General features: G+C 41.1%; 1 protein-coding gene across 8 annotated transcripts in view; it reads left to right on the top strand.

Annotated features, from left to right (window-relative positions):
- The window catches only part of LOC138625328 (myomegalin-like), a 46,484-nt gene that overhangs the window by 3,207 nt on the left and 20,741 nt on the right, over positions 1-22,536 (top strand). For 7 of the 8 annotated variants that reach the window (XM_069706184.1, XM_069706185.1, XM_069706187.1 and 4 more), the window contains exons 1-7: positions 17,646-19,739; positions 21,163-21,300; positions 21,398-21,517; positions 21,616-21,708; positions 21,826-22,050; positions 22,151-22,309; positions 22,413-22,514. In XM_069706184.1, coding sequence (XP_069562285.1) covers positions 18,411-19,739; positions 21,163-21,300; positions 21,398-21,517; positions 21,616-21,708; positions 21,826-22,050; positions 22,151-22,309; positions 22,413-22,514 — 2,166 coding nt within the window. In that variant the 5' untranslated portion in view covers positions 17,646-18,410. Of the gene's footprint in view, positions 1-3,141; positions 3,253-7,986; positions 8,064-12,222; positions 12,347-12,441; positions 12,600-12,678; positions 12,836-13,423; positions 13,478-17,645; positions 19,740-21,162; positions 21,301-21,397; positions 21,518-21,615; positions 21,709-21,825; positions 22,051-22,150; positions 22,310-22,412; positions 22,515-22,536 lie in introns of those variants that run through there. The other variant, XM_069706191.1, reaches the window with a different exon arrangement.

The following is a 22,536-nucleotide window of genomic DNA, read 5'->3' on the forward strand; positions in this document are numbered from 1 at the left end:
GATCAAAGCTGTAAAGGGTAGGGCTTAAAATCTTAAATTAAGGAATAGGGACACCACTCGTGTCAAAAGTAGCCACAACTCTCCTAAAGTAAATAAGTAAGGTAAGTTGGTAAGTCTTAGGAATTAGACTATTACATTCATGGAAATGTACAGTATGATGACAAATTAGTGTATCTCAGAGAATCATCTATTAATGCTCACAAACAAAAATTAATTTACTCTGATTGAACCAGAAATAGCTTTTTTTTTTCATCCCAAAACGGCATTTTGAGATGACAAAAATCTTCTTGGAAAAAAAATAAATCTATTTATGTATTTTATCGACTATTTTTCATGTTATGTTGCCTTCTTCTACCACTCTGTTTTGAGTCTGCATCTGCAACCACAGTATTTGTTGAATCATAGGTTCTACAAAAGTAACCCACTTTGTATGACTGGATATCGTCCATTCGGGGTGCACCCGACAGCATTGGCAATTTATGCTCTTTGTAAAAGAGTTTACGCAAGTGCGGCTGATTGCTCTCTGAAATACACAGACTGTGTTGCAAAGAATAACATTGAGCTCCACAAATGTTCACGAATACACACCAAAACTGTTGATGTTAGAGACGCATGCCAGATCAGAATAAAACACAACTGCTGCAGGAGCTGCTGAGCCCTGTAAAAAAAAAAAAAACGGGAGGTGTGACAAGCCAGTCACGAAAGCTGAAGTTAGTCTGAGAGCAGAGCAACCGACTCAGAGCTGGAGTCACTTACGTGACTGCCACTGCTTGGATGTGTCACTTTTGCACCTGACATAAACACCTCAAAACATACATGTCACATATATTTACACAGCATCACTCCTGTTTATTTGTCTTTGATCAACAGCTGAGAAGCGTGTGGGCGAGAGTGTGACCGTATCGCGTGTGGAGTCGTTTAAAAACAACACACTGTTCATGATGTCATCCCTAATGTTATGCGGAGGCTCAGATTGGCGTGCAGCCTATCTTTGCTCTGAATTATTTAGCAACAGCACGTAACGTGACACTATAATGTGAACGCTCATTGAATGCATCAAAAACTAAAAATGACGAAACTTCTCCGTCTCAGTCTCTATATTATGCAACTTGTTTGCACTTGATTTGAACTGATGGTTGGCGCTTCTTATAAAAAGATTTCTACCAGGTTTATTTTATTTTTTTTTACTCCTCAGATCACTTCTTTTCGTTCGCTCCTCTCTCTGAGGGAGATCCAGGGATTCACCACTCTGAGATTCAGGACGCCTCCCTATTAATAGCACTGAGGCTCACAGCTCCCAGGTCTCCTATTTCTTCCAGTCACCTGTCGGCCCCGCTCCCGCCAGCCTCCCTAACTTTATTTCCCAGTGCTGGTTTCCACTTGTCAAGGCAAATTCTGATTTCAACTATAACTGTAACTATCGCAGACATAGGCCAGGATAAGTCCAGGGCGGGACTGGGTAGATGCATTTGAGATGATAGCGACTCATCCTCTTCAATATTATTATCCTTGTAAGAAAAGAAGAAGAGCCTAAAAGAAAAAAATATCTCAGTTTGGTTCAGTGACCTTTTGCTTACACCGCATGTTTGTGTTTTTTTTTACCGATAGGGGGCACTAGAACACTGAAACATGTTCTTTAACTAACATCCAACAGACACAAAGCAAAATTAGCATTAATTTATACTCTTGTTTCTTTTCATCAATCAACTGTCAGTCCAATATTTACCCCGCTTTTAGCTCTCAGGAATAGCTCAGTGTGACACTGAATTGTACATTGGATTTAATAATATTACCACCAGGACAATTAGCAGTTAGAGAGAAAAAAAATTAAAGAGCTGCTCAGTTGGATAATGATTTTCTCAGTTTACTTTTTCATTTATCTCAGTGTTGATTTTATGTAAAAAAAAAAAAATACTGATTCTTGTAATATGGCTACAGGTCCAACTGTGCCCTGTAACCTCTTGAACCTGAAGGTGTTGTTTAGACCCTCAATTTGAAAGTTCCTGTTATTCTCAGCCACATGCTACATCTTTTTTTTTTTTTTTTTTTTTTTTTTTTTTAGGAGAGATAAGGCTTTTCAGAAAACCCAGTATTTGGTACATGAGGGGGAACTGAACATGCTTCAGGATAAACAAAAAGAATTTGCCTCGCAGTCATATTTCCCCCTTGGAGGAGTAGTTATATTATCTACATAAGTGAAACCGACAACCTAGATAACTAGATATGTATCAGCATCCGGAGTGATTTTTTTTTTTTTACAAAAGAAACCAATTCATTGGCTCAGTGGGTCCAAATACCAAACTAAAACAAGTTGTGTGGAGACTTTCATGTCCCCTAATTTAGCACAATCACTGTTGTGATTATATGACTGAGGCTGGTGTGGACAGAGGTACTGTTCTGTCAACGGGTGTCAACATACACGCTTAGAAATATATCAATTTAAATTAATTATATTTATTTAAAATGTATCTGAAGCAAGCAGACAAATGAAAAGGACCGAAAGCCACTCACATCTGTCCCCCTGTTTGGTCCTCTCAGCTCTCTTTTTTTTTTTTTGCAGAGGGGTGAGATTTCCCTTCATATCACAAGTGCCTGTGAGCCTTTTCACACCCCCTTCCCTCCTCCCCTCTTCTCCCCTTCCACCCATCTCCCATCTCCCCTGGCGGTCTGGGATTCCAGGCATGTCTCTTCCAGTAAAATAAGCTCCTGTCCCATCCCCAGGCAGACCACAACACACCATGGAGCTGCCACGGCTGCATCTCTGACTGCCGGGCTGCAGAGTAGCCCTCTGCACTGCAAACGCCCCCATAGACTTTAGCTTTAGTGTGTGTGTGTGTGTGGTTTTGTAGAGGGTTTGCCTATTAGAGGCCAGGATGCCACTTCGTGAATAATTTTTTGTTGTTGTTTTTTTTTTTCCCCTCATCATGCTCCCTTAGAGAAGGAGGTAGCATGTCTGTCGGTTACCGGACTCTAACACGAGGACATGCCTTGACAGTAGCTGTCCTCTAAAATGTTCTCCGTATTCCCCCCTGATACGGAGAGGTCGAAGACGACTGTTCATTTCTGAACTATAACGGACATGTCAAGCGGTGTCGGTGCTCTTTGACGGTCATGTCTAACGGTTACCGTACTTTATCGCAGCACCTGAATGACCTGAAGAAGGAGAACTTCAGCCTCAAGCTCCGCATCTACTTCCTGGAGGAGAGGATACAGCAGAAGTACGAGGAGAGCAGCGAAGATGTCTACCGCTCTGTGAGTAAAGCAGCTCTCCTTAAATGCTTTGTGGATATTTGGCAATAAATAAATGATTTCATTTGTGCCTTTATTTATACTTGTCATGAAGTGTTTCCTTACTCAGCCACTTCCTGTTTGTTGAACCAGCTGTCGCACCGATCTGGTTGAGGTGATGTGACCTGTCATGTGTTTGTTTTACCAAGTGCTTGTTTTTAGACAATGCTGCCTTGTGAAAGACGAAGCATTAACTGTGTCTTTGCTCAGGAACCTTTGTTTGATGCAGTTCGTGTTTTTGGCTTTCTGATGGTGCCTCATACAGGGATTTGTGAAATGTTAGACCAAATAAATGTAATCTCACCTCACAGCCCAGATACACTTAAATACATTACACTGCAAGTCGAAATACATCTGTGAACCTACACGGCAATATCTGAAAATGGGCTGTGACATAAAATAAAATGGAAAAAAAAATCTTTATCATGACAGCATGTGTTTGGGAGCCAGGCTATCCTTAATACTTATTTGGTACTGACTGACTATCCCTGTTTTAATCAATTCATTATTGATTTAATTTTTTTTAAATACCAATTCAAATTTGTAGACTACCTCAGGACGTTTCTGTGCAGTTCCTTGTGTTTAGACAACATTTTATACACAATGACTTTTTGTCAATAAACATTTATGTTCATCAAAGTTATAGTCCCATTGGGGACTGCAGCACTTCATACATTATTCTATTAAAAACTCCAAGCATTATTTTTGTATTTCCTGGTTTTAGTGGCAGGTTGACGCTTCTGGTTGTTTGCTGACTGCCCAGATTGATCAAATCTTCACACCAACATCACCCGCTATTTCCACAGACTGTGATTCTCGCATATGTTCTGCTTCTGTACTGCTCTAGCCATGGCAGACAACTTTGGAAATATTAAGTTTGAATGCTGTTTTCATCTTAAGCAAACATTTTCTCATAGCGGGCATACCTTAACAGATACAACCTGCTGCTTGATGACAGATAAAAATAATGTTTTGATTTTTTTTTCCTAAAGTTTGCTATGGGAGTGCTGAGTGACAGAATCACACATTATAATGTGGAGTGCTAAGGTCACAAATGTTGTCTAATAAGGTATTTAAAAGTGTTGTTGTGGTGCAACAGGACAGTCAGTACATTATCACTGGTATCAAGTATTAGGTGCTGTTATGTTTTGTTGCTGTGCTGCTTTAATACTCTGCTAAAATGATTGATTAATCTGCCAATCAACAAAAATGGACAACAAAGGTGTTTTTTTTATGGTTTAATTGAGTGAGTGGGTATTTTCTGCTTTCTGTTTTCTTTTGTCTAACAACTTTGGGCTTTTGGACAGTTTGTTAAACAAAACAAGAAATTCACAGATGTCACTGATTATTTTTGGGCATTTTCTACATTTCATAATTTATAATAGACTAACTGAAAACATAAACAAAAGGAAAAAAAATCATTGAGGAAATAATCATTAGCTGCAGCCCTGGGAATGGCAGCATTTTGTCTCTTTGTCTGAGCTTCTATGAGTGTGCTGTTTTTATGATTGTGTTGTTGTTCTCTGTTTCTAAATGTGTTTGCCTCCACCTGTGTCCGTCTGTATGAGTGCGTGTAGAGCGTGTACTTCCAATAAGGTGACCCAGTTCAGCTGTTGTCTGTTTGGAGAAGCCAGCCAACATTTAAAACTCATCTCTGCCTTCCTCCCTTCATTGTAAATCCCTTCTGATCACCAGCAACTCTTTGATATTAGAAAACTAAGTAGCTGCTTGATCCAACCAAACGAGACCTGAGCCTTCATCCACTTATCCTCCACTATTACTGCACACCAGCAGGGATTGACTAAAGTGATCCCATGTCAAACAGACATGCAGCTGGAGTTTAATCCAAGTGCTTAACAATTTCTCACTGTGTGACGAAATGAAAATCAGTTGAATCACTTTTTATTGGATACTAATTCTTTGTTCCATTGACGTTAATCTGACCTGAGTTGCTCGTATTGAGTATCATGAGAGGGGCAATGTTCCCGGCCCCTCTCTGAAGCCCTTCAGTGTAATACAGTACAGATTGGGTGTGTTGGTACTGGGCACATAGTGATCTCTCTGAGAGCGCGACAGTCTCTATTTATAGAGCGGGCTCCAGTGCGCTGATTTATTTATCACACGTATTCATATGAGTGTCCAAAGGACACGACTCATAACATCATGACACGTATTTGTCTGTTTCTTTTCTCTTTTAGTCACCTCAAGTTATTTATCACATTGTGATTTTTGAACATTATTTGAGAAACATATTTTTCTGATTTCTCGGGTTGCAACATAGTTACAGAATAATGTGTTTGATATTTTTTGCAATATTTGATTGTTATTTTAGTCAAATATTTTGTTTTGTCCAGCTAACAGTCCAAAACCCAAAGATATCCGGTTTACAGTGAAAAGCAGCAAATCTTCATATCTGAGAATCTGGAACTTTTTTTATGTTTCTTGTTTGTACTTTAAAAAATATATAATTATAAAATGCTGTTGCAAGTTAATTCTAATAGGACCAAATCATGTAATTCTTTATTTCTTTAAGATCAATTTAAATTGAATTATATTATCTGAATATACCTCCCTAGTAGGTGATCAATGGTGCAGGTGAGATTTGTTTATGCTGGCAGTCGTGTCAGTGAAGCCATATCCCTCCTCTTGGTCAAAAGTGGATCTGTTGCTGAGGGCCGACAGGCCAGGAGGGGCCACAGTAGCAGGTGCACAGTGATGGGAGTCTATATATAGAGCTGTTTTCGAGATGTAAACCACATTGTTGACCCTCACACAGCAGTGCATGTTCCTCTTACTTGTGTCTTATATACGTACTATCAGAGCATTTGGGCGGAGAGCGTGTTTGATCACATGTTGCATAACTTCTTTTTGCTGCTGCATAACTTAGTACCACACGTAGAGTGTTTAGTGAGAGACTAACTACTTGGAGAAACATTGATTATCATTAGAAACAGAATATCTATGAATCCCTCGAGTTAAACATACAAAACATTAAACCCTGTCAGTCCGTGTGTTTTTCAGACATGTCACATTAATTCCTTTGCCCTCAGCATAATGCACTTTGAGACTCGTATAGAAACATTTAGTGCTAAAGTAAGTACTGTATCTCATCTACTAAACACAACCCTCCTTCATGTCCTTTGAAATTAATGTCTGTTGTCTTTTCTTACTCCTACAAAACATCAAAAGTATGTTCGTAGTACATTTGTATTTCCATCTATGTGGAGATGCACTTACAATTGTTTTCTTTATCCATGGTTCTGTTTATCACTTTCTTGGTTAATTTATTAATTGTTTTCTGTGTAAAAAAAAAAAATGTCCATCACAGTTTCGCACAGTCTTAAGTTGGGTTCTTCAGATGTTTTCAGGCTGCAGTGGTATAAGAAAAGCAGAAAATCCTCAAATTGGAGAGTTTTTGCTTTAAAAAAAAAAAAAACTTCTGTTAAGTACTTGTGAGGACATACAGCTCTCTGGCATGGATAAGGTCAACAGACTGCATGATGTGGAATAGAAATTGACAATTTCAATTGAGTGAGAGCAGCATCTGATCTGATTGCAGCAGACAGACAGACAGACAGACAGAGACAGACGGACAGATAAACTGTCCTCATTCGCCTGCAGTCAGAATGGCAAGAATGAGCCTCACTGTTTAAACACTCCGTCCCATAGCCCAGAGTTGGAGCATTGATTGGCCCCTAAAATGTCCCCTGTTGAGCCCAAGTAGGTAAACAAACTTTGGAGTTTGGCCTTTGGCCCGCGGAGTGAGTATTTGAGCTGCGCTGAATTTTACAGCTCTAAATATACCAACAGTGACAGCACAGTCAGATGTTGTGTACTAATGACACACAACACCACCAGCACTGATTCACATGGCAGAGAGGTTACAGTGAGATGAAGAGATATAATGGCTGAGGAAACTGAGCAAGGTGCGATGAGTGCTACATGTGTGAGGGATATTAAGCAATGATAAATGGTCTGTACTTGTATAGCGCTTTATCACCTTTCGGTCTCAAAGCGCTTTAACATGGTTTTCCCATTCACACACTCATGAGACAGGTGTTGCCATCAGGAGAACATTCACACACCGATGGTACACCATCGGGAGCAACTTATGGTTCAGTGTCTTGCTCAAGGACACTTAGGCATGTAGACAGAGGGAGCTGGGGATTGAACCACCAACCTTCCGATTAGTGTGCAACCCACTCTACCATCTGAGCCACAGCCTCCCTTGCAATGAAACACACTTAATCAGACACACTCTAGATGAAATGATGAGGTATATTTATTCTTTGATTTATATACAGAAGGATTAAAAAAAATTTTTTTTAAAAATCGAGGTTCTTTGTATCTGCAGTGTATGAAAACCTTTTCTATTAGTTACATTTTTATATGTTTTGCTGTAGGCGTAATAAGCCTCTGAGGTGGAAGTGTACCAAAGCAACCCAAATAAAAGGTTTTAGTTTTGTGTTTTTAGACTTTCATTATAAAACTCTACATGTTTGACGAGGTTTTGTTTTCCCCCTGGGAATTAATGTCAGTTTTACCCTCACAGGAGTTTTCACTTGTTTTCATGACTGCAACTGTCATTGATGCTGCTGTATAGGTACAAATGGTTTTATATTTTGTTGTTGGTATTGGACATTCTGCTGATTGTGTGATTACGTCATTGATTAATTGATTGCTCTTCATCTGTTTCAGAACATCGAGCTGAAGGTGGAAGTAGAGAGCTTGAAGCAGGAGCTCCAAGAGAAACAGGACCTTCTGGATAAAGCCCTGTAAGTCCACAAATATTCATCAGAAGTAGTTACAACCGTTGTAATTGTGGAAATTGATGGCAAAACAGTTTTAAATAAGAAGTCAAGATCAATTACTATCTTTGGAAGTGTTACATTGTAAATGGTACCTTTTACTCTTTAACATAGTAATGAATCACAGACTAGAAAGACCAGTAAATAAAGGTATTTCTGTCTTTATTATGCAAGCAAAAAAAAAAAAGTTTTAAAAGCACATTTCTCGCACTGCAATCAAAACTCAAGTTTGTAAGTAAAAATATATGAACTGAGAATAAAATTATTTGCATTGCAAACAAATTTTCTCTTACGGTTTTGTTAGTTTTGGTCACAGAATTAAACATTTTGCTTATGAAACTAGACTTTTTGGCTTCAAATATAAAACCTTTGCTCTCAAGTCAAAAGCCTACGAGTTGAGTTGGACGTAGTGGGCGGGACATACGATGGAGACGGAGTTTCTATTGGTGGATTGACTTCAGCCACACAGCATGGGCACACCCCGCTGCCTCTGTTAACACCCGACAGGAGAGGACTGTTAAACTACATGGAGGCATGTTGATGTTGTTTTCATCTTTTTCTATTGAATGGGACATATCGTTTCCTATCCCGCTGGATGAGGATTGCAGCCTGTTAGGAAACGTTTGTGTCTGTCAAAAACGAGTGGCACATTTCACCAAAAGCATCTTCACCACTTGTGGAAAACTGCAGTTGTAATCTTGTTTACATTAACAACGTCGGAGACCGCAACGTGCCGGTGGAAGTACGGGCAGTTTAGTGCCATGTGCTGCCGACGGGACCGTCACGGCGCCGGCACTGACAAACGTGAAATATAACCAAAGTGAAAGCCGTGCTGTCGCGTTTTAAAGCATTTCGACAGAAAAGAGTGACATAACGTTAACAGACCTCTGATGTAGCTCAACACACAGTCCTCTGTTGTCGGAGGCAGCGAGTTGTGTGTCTGCAGCCGCGCTGTGTGGGTCTGAGTCAATCCACCAATAGAAACTCCGTCTCCATCGTATGTCCCGCCCACTACGTCCAAACTCAACTCCTCGGTTTTTGACTTGAGAGCAAAGGTTTTCAATTTGCAGCCAAAAAGTCTCGTTTCATAAGCAAAATTCTTAATTCTGTGACCAAAACTAACAAAACTGTAAGAGTGAATTTGTTTGCAATGCAATCACTTTATCCTCAGTTTATATAGTTTTACTTACAAACTTGAATTTTGATTGCAGTGCAAGAAATGTGCTTTTAAAACTGCTTTTTTTTTTTTTGCTTGCATAATAAAGACAAAAATACCTTCATCATGCTGTAATTGTTTATTTTCTGATGGACTTTGATAACATTAATCTTCTTAATTAATTAATTAATCTTCTGTTACGCTCTGTATTCATCTGGTGGTCAGTCCAAATCATATCAGTAGTGTGTGTGTGTGTGTGTGTTTGATCGTTTGTTTGTTTGTTTATGTGCGCAACTCCATCTACGGGTGTTTTGAGTGCGTTCCTACGAGAGATTAACAGTGATTCTCTACATAGTCTTGTCTTAACTGTGGTAACACCGCATATCTCTAAGAGCTCGTATGCCATGCAGCTGCTAATAGAGATAAAACACACACACACACACACACACACACACACACACACACACACACACACACACACACACACACACACACACACACACACACACACACACACACACACACACACACACACACACACACACACACACACACACTACTTTAATGATTGAGACAGACCACCAGATGAATATTGAGCGTAACAGGAGATGAATCTGTGTTATCAAAGCCCTCACAAACACACAATAGGTCAACGCAACCCGTAGCACTTTAGCAACAGGATGTGAGGAAAAGAACAAATGAAAACTGATTTTCACAAAAAAGCTTTAAAATCTTCACCACATGTTGGTGTATCAATTGTCATGTGAGAGATGCAGTTGTAGTTAAGGATTTTAAGAATATATAGCATTAGTTTTTATTGACTCATTGTTTTCAGGATGTAATTTACTCTAAATTACAGTTTTGATGAGGCAGAAGGGACAAGGAGAATTACTATATTTCTACATTCTTAGTGTGCCCCGTATCCAGAGAGCCCAAAGTTGTTAAGGCCTCACAGATCTGGAGCTGTTACTGAATAAATTAAGGGACACGTTCCAGTGAAAATAAAAAAAATAAAAAGCTGCTGGTTTGAAGGGTTTAGGCAGATTAAACCAATTAATGCGATTTAAGGGCAAACATTTTTTTGTTTTAGTCACTGTTAATTCCTTAAAACAAGTACTCCTCTATGTGAGCCAGCTGCTGGTGCTCCTGGAAAAGATAAAACCAGGTCTCATTACTGGTCTCTATTTTACTTGACATCCTTTACTGCCCATTCTGTTGTATTGAAAGGCTACAGTATAAATATGTGTTTGTGAGCTGCTGATTATGGCAGTAAAGAAGTTATTGTTGTCTGACTTTGATTCTGCTTCCCTGCTGGTCATCACTCCTGCTGATTTGTTATTTCTACATACTAATTGTCTTCACAACATCAGTTAGAGCATTTTGATAGTATAGTTCAAACTGATTGTCAAATCAGGATCAAAATCAGTCCTTCCTACTGACTTCTTGCAGTAAACGTGGTAGAGCATGCGGGCTGCCCACATGGGCTGAGGGCACTTAACATGAAGCACACTTGTCCATGAGACAGACACTGACATTACTGAGTCTGGTTCAAAATATCCCAGTTATGTGAGCTGCTGCATATGGTGGACAGAGTTAAAAACGTATGTAGAGAAGGTCCAGAACAGGACTCATGGCGACAGGGTGGCGCGTGCCATTCTGGGAGAAGGAATTCTGGGATACTGTCGTTGACTGACTAAGCGATACAGACAGATGCTTGCAGTCCAAAGGAGTAACGAAAACATGTCATGAGTCACCTAATGTGTTTGTAGAGGAACACAAAGAAATATGATGTGTTTCAGAAATTTCACATTAAGGTTTAAGACGTGTGTGTATTAATCGAGTGTTTTATCACAAATCATATCCGTAACACACTGGCTTCTAGTTGAACCCAATAATTTTATATCCTGGTTACATGCAAAAGGAATAAGAGTCTAATTTGTGTCCAGTGCTGTACCAACATCACTTCTGTGAGAATATAGGACAATAAAAGCCTGCACCATGGGTGTGGCACTTACTTAATCCCTGCTATAAGTGGATGTGTGTAAGGATATCCCATGAGCACTGTAGCAGACAGAAAAGTGATGACATCATATTATGTCTGGGCTCTCACTAATGTCTCCATGTCCTAAAACAGACCCTCTGCCTACATTTCTGTGTGCATATAAACTGGTGTCAGATCCACATCTCAGATCTGAATCATTTCCTGTCATATCTAATGAAGTTTAAAGGTTATAATTTGCAAGTCAATGTTATTATTAAAAATTAAAGATTCAGTTGAGATCTGTGATTATCTGTTGTTGGGAGAGAAGCCAGAAAAACTGTTGTAGTGACTGAAGTAATCAATATTAACTTTAATCGAGCTAATCGATGTTCACGCGTGTAGCTACAACCTGAACATGATGAGCAGCAGAAGATCTGATATGTTGCTAAATACTGATTATTCTGGCAGTGCTAACATACTGTCTTTTACATATGATCTAAATTATGGAGGCCCTGATTCATTGCGGAACCTTAACGAGCTGAAAATATTGATTTGATTTGCATTGAAAGTTTAACTGGATGTTAAACATGTTGCAAACCGCTGATTGCAGTTCACTCCATCATGTAGTGATGTTACAGAGTGATACATCTTTACTCACAAACACTCTTTGACAGAGTACAGTCAGAAACTTGGACAGCACATTAACCAGCAGGCAAACGTTTTAGTGTAGCTGTTTAAGAATCAACAGTAATCAGTTACAGCTGATTTAATCTATTGTCACCGACGTTGGTCATTTTAACGTGTTAAAAAATAACACTCAGTACTAGCAATAAATAAGAAGCCTGCTAATATTTTCAATATTTATTTGTGCTTATAAAAACAAAGAGTAGAAATTCCAGGCTTGGTAAGAGATTTGTTAGCATCAGATGTTATCAAATTAGGGTGATGTCGGGTTGATGTGGTGATAAATTCCTTCTTTTCATCTTCAGCAAAACAGCAGAGAGCTTGACCAATCACAATGAAGCAGAGCTACAGAGACGGTGTCAAGAGAGACAGCAGGAAATCGACCACATGGAGCAGGTGCTCGAAACAAAGATTCAGCTCCTGCAGGAGGTTGGTCCGTTTATACTGTCATCCCAGTGAAACTGACACAGAAGTGTCGCAGCTTTGCAAATCGTAACTACTGTGTTCGTGTGTGTGTGTTGCAGGAGGCCCAGCTAGCACGCAGCGAGGCTGAGCGGATGGCCTCACTAGCTGGATCACACTCCCACGCTTCCCTGCTGTCCTTAGACACCGCCATGGAGGAGATCCCAGAAGACGAGAGGCCTCCGAGCATCCTGTCGCCATCCAACACCAATAAAGACAGGTGCAAAACACAAATATCATAAACTCTAGCTAATCAAATCCATCCTTCAGTGTCACTGACCGTGCCTCTGTCTGCATAGGTTAATCGAAGAACTGACTAAAGAGCTTCACTCCAAGGAGGTCTTCATCACAGAGCTGTGTGGAGAGAAGACAACACTCACACTCCGGGTGGGAGAGCTGGAGGGACAAGTTCAGGAGCTTTCTTCATCTCTGCTGCAGAAGGACAAGGATGTTGAGGTATGTATGGCTTTTATGTCTGCTTTGAATTACTTTAAATTTGACCAAATGGGCTCTTAAGCTTCATCATTTGCCGTCTTTAATGTGAAGAAGAGTAGGAACCCTTCAGTAAATGTGTTTGAATCAGTATTTCTCTCTTATGTATGTAACGTGTTTCAGTCAAGCCCTTAATAATTTATATTAGCCGTCTAACATCACTGCATTCCTGTGGACAAGCATGTCTCCTCCAGTCTGACCTCTGTTACTGAAAGAGGCTTCTGAAGCAGCACATGTGGCATTCCCCAGCCTTATTTTAACAGATATTCATATCAGTCGCTAGAGCTGCCTGCATGCACTAAATAATACTTAAACAAGCATACACGTGTATCCAGACACGTATGGAAAAAAGTACTGACATACTTATACTAAAATAACATTAGGTCATCTGCTGAAACGGATCATTTGACATCTCTCTGCAGGCTGACTTATTCACTTATCTTTGTTTGTTCCTTTCCTCCATAAATCTTAGATCAGTTATAATTATTGATTTGTTTTTAATCGTTAGGTTTTCACATATAGTAGATTAATGATCCATCTCATCTATTACAGTTCTATCAGGAGGAACTTGGTCAAGAGCGGCTGCGAATCGAACAGGAGATGCAAGTAGGTGGATCGCTGTGACTAAAACTTGGGGCAGTTCATTTTATTATATACAGTATATTGGATTATAAGTCTTCACATGTTATTTGAGAGTTCTCCACTAAGTGTCAGAGCAGCATCACAGTTCTCATTGTGCAGAGTGCGTTGTCAGACAGACTCTGCCTCCCTATGGAGAAGTGACACATAGCATTTTAACATGACAATCAGAGATAAAACATGACACATATTTTAATATTTTGTATGTAGGTAACTGGGTCTTTTTAATGAAATTGTCTTTGGTATTCATGATAGAGCTAGATGAGAAATATTTAACAATATGACCAATTCATTTTCATTCACTGCAAGGTTGTTGTCCAGAATCAATAAATTGCATCAAAGTTTGATCAATTTTGCCGCTACTAAAAAGCTGCAGTGTTGAAAATGTTACCAAAATACTATTTGTATGTGCAGAATGTTTTGAGCAAAAATTTACATAGTGAAATCAACTGCTTCCTTTAATACAAGAACAAAGATATCCTTGTACCCCTAGTTGAAAGAAGCAACTGTTAACAATGTCATGGGTAAAAGTAGGTAAACATCCAGTGATCCTCCTCTGATGGCCTGATACTCTGCTTGTCTTTGTGCTGTCTAGCCCTGGAGTCATGAGTTTTAAAAACGGATTCCAAAGCAGACAAGCAGATGATAGTTATGTGTAGATGAATTAGGACATTCCTCTAAAGATAACAAACAGAGGAGAGGAACATGACATAAGAAGGGATGTGCTTATTGAAGCTGATAACGAGAGTGCATTATGTGAGGTTTCCAGGAAAAGTACAGGCCATCTTCCAGAGGGTTCATCATCACATATAGTGCCAGAATCTCATTACATCTACAGGCCTTAGTAGCACTCAACCCCAAGGACACATTTCTCTCCTGATATATAATGAAACTTCAAATGGAGAGGGACCATTATCTTGACAGCAATTCAATCTAACCCAGACTGAATCTTTACCTTGTTAGTTCTTCAGATTATTACTCATAATGACAGTGCCACATTTATCTTTTTGGCCTGATCTATGTTATTTGGCTCTAGCTTTGATATGTCAGGAATTGCTTCAAACATATTTGCTGTTGGGTGAGTTTGCAACAAGCAATGTTTTGTTTTCATCTCCCTCTGCAGGGTTTTTAACTTGTAAATTAGTTTTGAATGAAGGATGCAAATATAGCAGCCAAGCAGGCTCTCGGCTCAGATTTCACACTGGAGGCATGTATGCATAAAAGTGTGCAAGTGAGCGTGAGTCTCAGTTAATATGCACAGAAACGAAAACAAAGCTGAGTGTATTTGGTTATTGATGACTAACTACACTGTATGTGCACAACATGACGTCACAAGAGGACATGTGGTATTTATATATGATCAGCAACATTTTGTGTGTGTGTTTTTGCCGTTTACAAAAAGGAAAGATATACGCATGCAGCTTTTGCATGAGAATAAAAAATTTTTGTTTCATTTTAAGTTTTGTGTTGAAATGCAGATTTTTTTTTACTGCAGAGGATGTTCAACTTTGCAACAAAGGAAGGAAATGACAGTTGTTTGTTGAGCAAGTGGTGTGTGTGTGTGTGTGTGTGTGTGTGTGTGTGTGTGTGTGTGTGTGTGTGTGTGTGTGTGTGTGTGTGTGTGTGTGTGTGTGTGTGTGTGTGTGTGTGTGTGTGTGTGTGTGTAAGAATGTGTGTGAGATGCTGTATAGAACTCAAAGAACCTATTAATAGGTCTATTTCATATTACTAAAATTGCAAAAAATATTTTGGGGGATTTTAAGAATTTAGGAAATAATGTCAGATTTCATAGCTTTTTTTTTTTTTTTTATCCCCTTGTGCCTGTATTGTAAATTAATGATTCTACATGTGAATTTCAGTTGTATTTTTTTAGTCATTTAAGTTTGACAGCAGGGACGGAAACTGTTCTAGTGTGTTCTGCCCACAGCTTCATTTTCATCTCCTCAGGGATCAAAAGAGATCATGCAAGGATCTGTGTAAGTGGGGTCTTCTGTGTGTGTGTGTGTGTGTGTGTGTGTGTGTGTGTGTGTGTGTGTGTGTGTGTGTGTGTGTGTGTGTGTGTGTGTGTGTGTGTGTGTGTGTGTGTGTGTGTGTGTGTGTGTGTGTGTGTGTGTGTGTGTGTGTGTGTGTGTGTGTGTGTGTGTGTGTGTGTGTGTGCGTGCGTGCGTGCATGCAGGCATCACTGGTGAGCAGTTTCAGCTCTCTGGTTTCAGCTGGCTTGTCGATAGGTCAGGTTGACCTTTAAGTTCACAGCGACCACGACACTGATATCAAGTTGTGTTGTTTCAGACAGACACCCGCCATAAGAGCTCTTAATTAGCTCCCAAGACGTCACAGACATTTAGTCAATTTATGACTGCAGAGAGGAGCCAGCTGGAAATAAATATGTTGTGAAACCATGTAACACATTTATTTCCAGAGTTTCTTTTTCAATAATAATTTGTAGTAAGTGGTACTCTGTTAACTTCTAAAGCAGTTATGTAGCATAACATTCGGTGGTAGTTCTGACTATCAGATTTGTCAGTAAATCTGAAGACATATTTAGCTGCATCTTCACTGTAGCTGCTGCAGCAAAAACATGTTATTTTGAAAATGACTCCGTAATTAACCTTCAAATAATCAGCAATGAAAAGCCCTGAAGCCGACACAACATCCCACAACTCTAGACTCTTTTTGTACATTAAACAGGACGTACTGTATTACACTCTATGTCCTCACGCAATCCAACTGCTGACAGTATATAGATGGTCTACAGTGCAGTGCATGTCACAGCGTGACAGCGTTACCATCTGTTTGAGCTCCCTCAGGAAAATATAAATTCTGCTTACTGCAGAGATCAACTTGCACAGTCAAATGCAGGATAAAGGTCTGGTTGTTTCATCTCCACAGTAAAATCCTTGTTTGAATATCAGTGCCATGGCAACAAGAAATAAAAATAATTATAGTAACAATCTTGAGGTTACAGCATGTTTTTGAAACTTGCAGTTTGGCCTGAGGGAGAAATTAAGAACTCAAACCCACCTCAGCTTGATTATACTGTTTCAATAATGTTTAATGTGTTTGGTAATATTCCAGCAAAGTAGTAAGTGAAATAAGCATTTAGCATTTTTGAAATTACCAACATAGCTATTGATTTTTTTAACCATTAATTCCCTTATAATAATTTACATAATGACATGCAAAGTAAGCAACGCCCCATACTTTTTTTAAAAGCACTTAATTCACTACTATAAATTACTTTATGTAGGACAAACATCAAGTTATATACCTGCAACCTATTTGAAAATGTAAAAAAAATCTATGCTGCTGATATGATAATGACCTCGATTGAGAGTTTGTCTCTACCTCGTTGTGTCCTTTTTGGTAACTGATAATTGCTTACTGATCATTATGTGTTTAGAAAAGGAAACATCCTTTTATGTTTACGTTGTGGAGCCTTTTTTGGCTGATGAAATAAGGAACCAAATCCTGTAACTGTTACGATCTTCAACAAAAAGATCGTAACAGTTACAGGATGTGGTTCCCCCTTGGATTATCTTTCACATGTTATTTAATGGGATATTCGAATAAGACAAAATATGATCTCTTATCTCTCTTGACGCATACAGTAGTTTTGCATAAATGTGCGAGTATAAATACGTATTGTTCTTTTTCATACATTCTGGCCTCTGCTTGAAAGTGTATGCTTTGCACAGCATGCTGTGGCAATCTATATGGCCATGCCAATGAAGCTTATTTGAATTTGATTAAAGTAAATAGATTAATTAATGAATAAATAGTGTCTGTCATGCTGTCGGAGACATTTAATTTTATAGAGTGTTGTGCCACAGAGCATTTCACCTGTTCAATCAGGCGAACAGGGCTTAGTAAACCGGGCAGGAGGAAGTAACTGACTCCCAAGGAAACCAAACTCTGTCTCTTTCCTAAAAACCCCGAAATAAAGTTAATATTTTATAATGCTCCATTTAAACGTGTGTTTAAATATTTGAATAGCCGTTTTGAATGGGTATCACAGTTTATATTAAACTGTGAGCATCGCTGTTTGACTGCACCGGACTTTTCCACCCCCCGTTTTCCCTGAATGGTGCGCTCCGCCGCTGCAGGTCTGTTTCAGGCAGCCACATCGTTATCTACCCGGAGGATCACCGAGAGTCCGGTGTCTCCCTTTGTAGCATTCGGTAACAGCTCTGAAATGAACGGACGGTCTCTTCTTTGGACGCAGACATCGGCGGAAGAGTCAGAGGATCGTCCCGGGACGCCGGTCACTGCTGCGTGTCCGTGTAGAGGCCGGTGGATTATCACCGCTCCCCGGTCATGATGAACCTGACGGCGCACGGTGCGGCTCGTGTGTCCGTGGCAGCCGAATGATGGTGCAGAGGCGCATGCGGAGCTGTTGGGATATTCGAAACACCCTCTTTTGTTTCTTTTTTTTTGACAGCGAAAGGACAATACGCTGATGGATACCGCATCTGATCGAAGAGACAAAAAATGACCAGTGTGCGCCATATTTCCGATGCACCTGCACCTTCAGCAAATGACTGGTGATCCTGAGCCGATGGATCTTTTTTTTTTTTTTTAATGATAGTCACAGCATCAGATCATCTGCTTTTACCTCATGGTTTTCTGAACTGCCAAGAACCACACATGCTACCTTTATTTAAAATGCCTGAGCATCGCTCTTGTCTGTCTACCTCATCTCCTTGATCATACCATTTAATATCATTGTCAGGGCTGGTGTCACGAGGAGTGTTACACCGTTGCTTTTATTGTGATCTGTGCTTACTCTGATCGAGCTGGACATCATGGTGTTTTCGGTGTCAGATTCTTAATCAGGATCCAGGTATCCTCCCGTTAGAGTAAATTGGGTATTCTTCCACCCCCTGCAAATTAAGTCTGTGGAATGCATGATCTCAAGATGAAGGAGGCGTGTCGCATCTGTGGACGGGAGCTCTGCGGTAACCAGCGCAGATGGATCTTTCACCCCACTGCCAAACTCAACTTGCAGGTGCTGCTGTCTCATGCTCTGGGGCGAGAGCTTACCCGGGACGGCAAAAGAGAGTTTGCCTGCTCCAAGTGTACCTTCATGCTGGACCGCATGTACCGCTTCGACACAGTCATCGCCCGCGTTGAAGCCCTGTCCATCGAAAGGTTGCAGCGGCTCCTGCAGGAGAAACATCGCCTGAGGCAGTGTATCGGTGGGCTCTACCGGAAAACAAATTCAGAGGAAGGTGCTGTAACGTTACCTGAAACTAATGATGGGCCGGGAGATGGGATGGTGGATATTTCAGGTCTGACCCATGCAAAGTACTGTGCCCTGCTCCAAGATGATCTAGTGTACTCTCTGTATGAGTCTTGGGCAGAGGACGGCCTGGATTGCCAACATCACCACCACCCTCAGTGTCCTGCTGGTCCAGGGTCAGAGGTCACAGCTGCAGGCTCACAGCGGTGTGTGCCCAGCACCCCTAGGAGGTGTCGAGGGTGTTCCTACTGGCGGGTGGCGGACTCTGACTATGAAGCTGTGTGTAAGGTGCCCCGGAAGTTGGCACGGAGTATTTCTTGCGGGCCGTCAACCCGATATTCAGCCAGTGTTCTTGGAGGGAGTGTGACTGGAGGAGTTGCCGGTGGAGACGGAGAGAAAAACAATGTGGAAGATTCAGAAGAACCCCCCTCCTCTCTAACTCTGGTCCCTGGATCTCAGGATCCCTCAAAAACATCAGACAGTGATCCCACTCTGGCTGGACGAGCTAGCTCCAGCCCCTCTATAGCATCCCTGGAGACAACTGAAGAATACATTCAAACTGGAGCCATAACGGATGGACCGCTCGGGTCCCCCCGGGAAGCAATAGAAGACCAGATATCTGACACACTCTTTGAGGAGCACATGGGAGCCGCACATTGCCAAGCCTCACCTAGGCCCAATCTCTCTCTGGCCCTCTGTTTGCTGCAAAGCTACGCTATCTACCGGCCTGTCCGCAGCACCAGGGGGAGCAGGCTGCCAGTCTTGCTCCGACGAAGCGGCAGTAATGGAGCCCCAAGGCTGGGCTTCCCTGATCCTGTTCTGGGAATGTCTTATGGAACCCCAGATGGAGAAAGACACAAATACATGCCAATACCTGAGCTGGAGACCCCTCTGATCAGGCTGGATGCAGGGGTGGATCCGGACCTAGCGGACATGGAGGATTTATTGGAAGATTTGTACAAAGAGTATCCTCCCCCACCCCCCCACCAGGTAGAAAACCTACCTTGACGAAAATGATGAAAAGAAGTATTTCACCACCGCAGGATGTTGACACTTGGTGGAGTAGTGAATTTTGCCTTTGCTTTGCAAATCTGCAGCACCCTAAGTGAACCAGCCCAACAGGCTTTGATGTTTGACCGCGAAGCCTGCTTACAAAACGACTATTCCTACCCCCCCCCCCCACCCGCGCTTTATTAGCCACATTATCCAGCTGTCAGTCACTAAAACTCAACCCATAGCCTCTCAAATAGCTTTTACTGAGGAGGAGGTCAGCTACTGTAGTGTGTGTGTGTAATTATCATCAGTCAGGTGTGGGTGAGCGGTGACACAAGGCATGGCCTAATTACCTAGTGTGTGTGCATGCACACACAAAGAGGTCATTAGTAATGTCAATAAAGCAAACAAAGATAAAGAAAGAAGGCAATATTTGACCAACATCAAATATGTAATTGCTTTCAGCTCCATGGTTTTAGATTACGATTTGAGGAAGCTGAGGATCCACAGTGATCCTTACTGCGGCTAAATACTTTGAAGCATGAATACAGCCTCCGGACAGATGAGTCTACCAGTTTTTCCAGTGACGTAGCACTGAGTTTTCAGCTCTAATATATAAGGAAGAAACATGTTCGCATGTGTGCCTGACTAAAAACCACATTTCCTCAAATGGATAAATCTCTGCAATAGTTTTTGGAAGTATTTGTCCCTGAATTAAATGTTTTTCCTTGATAATAATAATCGGGTTTGATCTTTGAGCAGGGACTGCTGACTAAAGTAGGTTAGATGTGGGGAGACATTAAGACAGAGTTGCTCCACCACTGGCCTAGTTTCACTCCGAGCCCTTGAGGCAAAGTTATCCACGCAATGTCAGACCACCCTGTCATCTCCACTGTGGTTGGCTATTACAGTAATGCTATTTAATGATATACTAACTTTATGATTTCATTATTTTTTGTAAAAGAAACATTACATTAAAACAAGCATTTATTGATTTAATTCACAGCGCCACTTCACTAAAAACATATTTTGTTGTAAATGAGTGCAAAGATAAACACGTTATGACATTCTTCTTCCAGTCAGTGAGAGTTGAAAGCATTTTTACGCTGGTTATGGTTATGTAAAAATAACAAAGCCCGTGAGCATTTGGGTACACTCGTGTTAACTCGTGCATGCAGAAGCTCACAAACCACCCAGTGGCTCTTTCCTTGTCAAAGCTTATTACAGAATTCACACATGAATGAGCAGAGTTTATGTATTTTATACACACACAGTAGTACACAATCCACTACGGTGGTTACGCAGACAGCAGCCTCTATTTTTCATGAAATTTGAGACGCCAACATTTTTCCTTACTGCTGGATTCGGTCAGATGACTTGTTTTTATAAGTTGAAACTCTCACATTTGTTTACTTCACAGAGCCTTGTCGAGGAGCAGCAGAGTCAACTCAACCAGTATGAGTGTGCAGCCGGTCAGTGCGTCAGCGAGCTGCAGAAGGCCCAGCTGCAGGTGCAATCCCTTCAGGCCAAGATCCACGAGAGCGAAGCCAACAATATGGTATGGCACATTAAAACACCTCCATACAGTTGGCTAAGTTCTATTCTTCTACATCTCAGACCTGATGACAGTCTGACATCTCTGTTTCCATCTGTAGAAGCTGCAGGAGAAGCTGAATGAGATGGAGTGTGAGCTTCGTTCACTCCGCCAGGCTTCTCAGAGTCAGGAAAGAACCATCCACGGCCTCACTGAGTCCATCAGCACTAAAGACGGGGAGGTGTGTGTTTGTTGTTCACCAAGTCAAAGTGAACAAAAGTCGATGATGGAAATATTGTATTGTAAAATGCTGATTCCTATAATTCATTCTACTCTAAGGCCCAGGAGTTGTACCAGCTGATTGAAGGGCAAAATGCTACACTGTGTAAGCTGCAGGAAATGGCCCATCGCAACCAACTTGCTCAATGCAAGGTGAGACCTGATGTGCACATAGTTGTGTGATCCCTGAGTCGGATTCATTCCTTATCAATTGGGAGAAGCCTTGTCTTTAAGGTGAAAGCAAATTGTCTGTGATCAAACCATCTCCAGGCTCCAGTCAGCATGAGTGAGTCCTTGACGCTTGCCCAGCTCCAAGGCGAGCTGGTGGGGGTGCAGAGCTCCCTGTTCTCCCTTGGTCTGGAGCTGGAGGCCAGCCAGAGGAGTCTGAGACAGAGCCAGAGGCAAGGAGACGACCTATTGCAGTTCAAGGACAGACTTAACTCTGATCTGCAGGAGGCCCTGCAGCACAGGGAGGTCACTGAAAAACACAACCAGGTTAGCGATGTTGTGAATGTGCGAGAAAACCAAACATTTGAAAGAAGTCTTGGAAGTATGGATGAGGCAGCATGTGTAACCTCTTGTCTCTTTGCTGCAGGACCTGCACTGTGCTCTTCAGAAAATTCGCTCTGAGCTTCAGGCTAAAGAAGCAGCTCTGAAGGAGAGCGAGTCAGAGAAACACACTTTGGGGCAGGAAAAAGACAGGAGCATCGCACAGCTCAAACGCTCGCTGCAGGACAAGGAGCAACAGATACAGGTAACGCACACACACCCAAACACTTTGCATCCATACAGATATACATAGTTATGTATACATGCACAGATTTCTGATCCTGTCTAAAAAATATTCATGTCTGTAGGAGTACTCAGAGATGTTGGAGTCAACAGGAAGCTCCAAACCAAGAGATGCTCAGCTGGAGAAACTAAGGGAGCGAATTCAAGACAGAGACAGAGCTCTGGAGGTATACACAAACACATAAATTC

This window comes from Brachyistius frenatus, unplaced genomic scaffold (genome assembly GCF_029030835.1).
Source record: "Brachyistius frenatus isolate BFR_SWC_R1_liver_20210118 unplaced genomic scaffold, ASM2903083v1 Contig_61, whole genome shotgun sequence".
Classification (NCBI taxonomy): domain Eukaryota; kingdom Metazoa; phylum Chordata; class Actinopteri; family Embiotocidae; genus Brachyistius; species Brachyistius frenatus.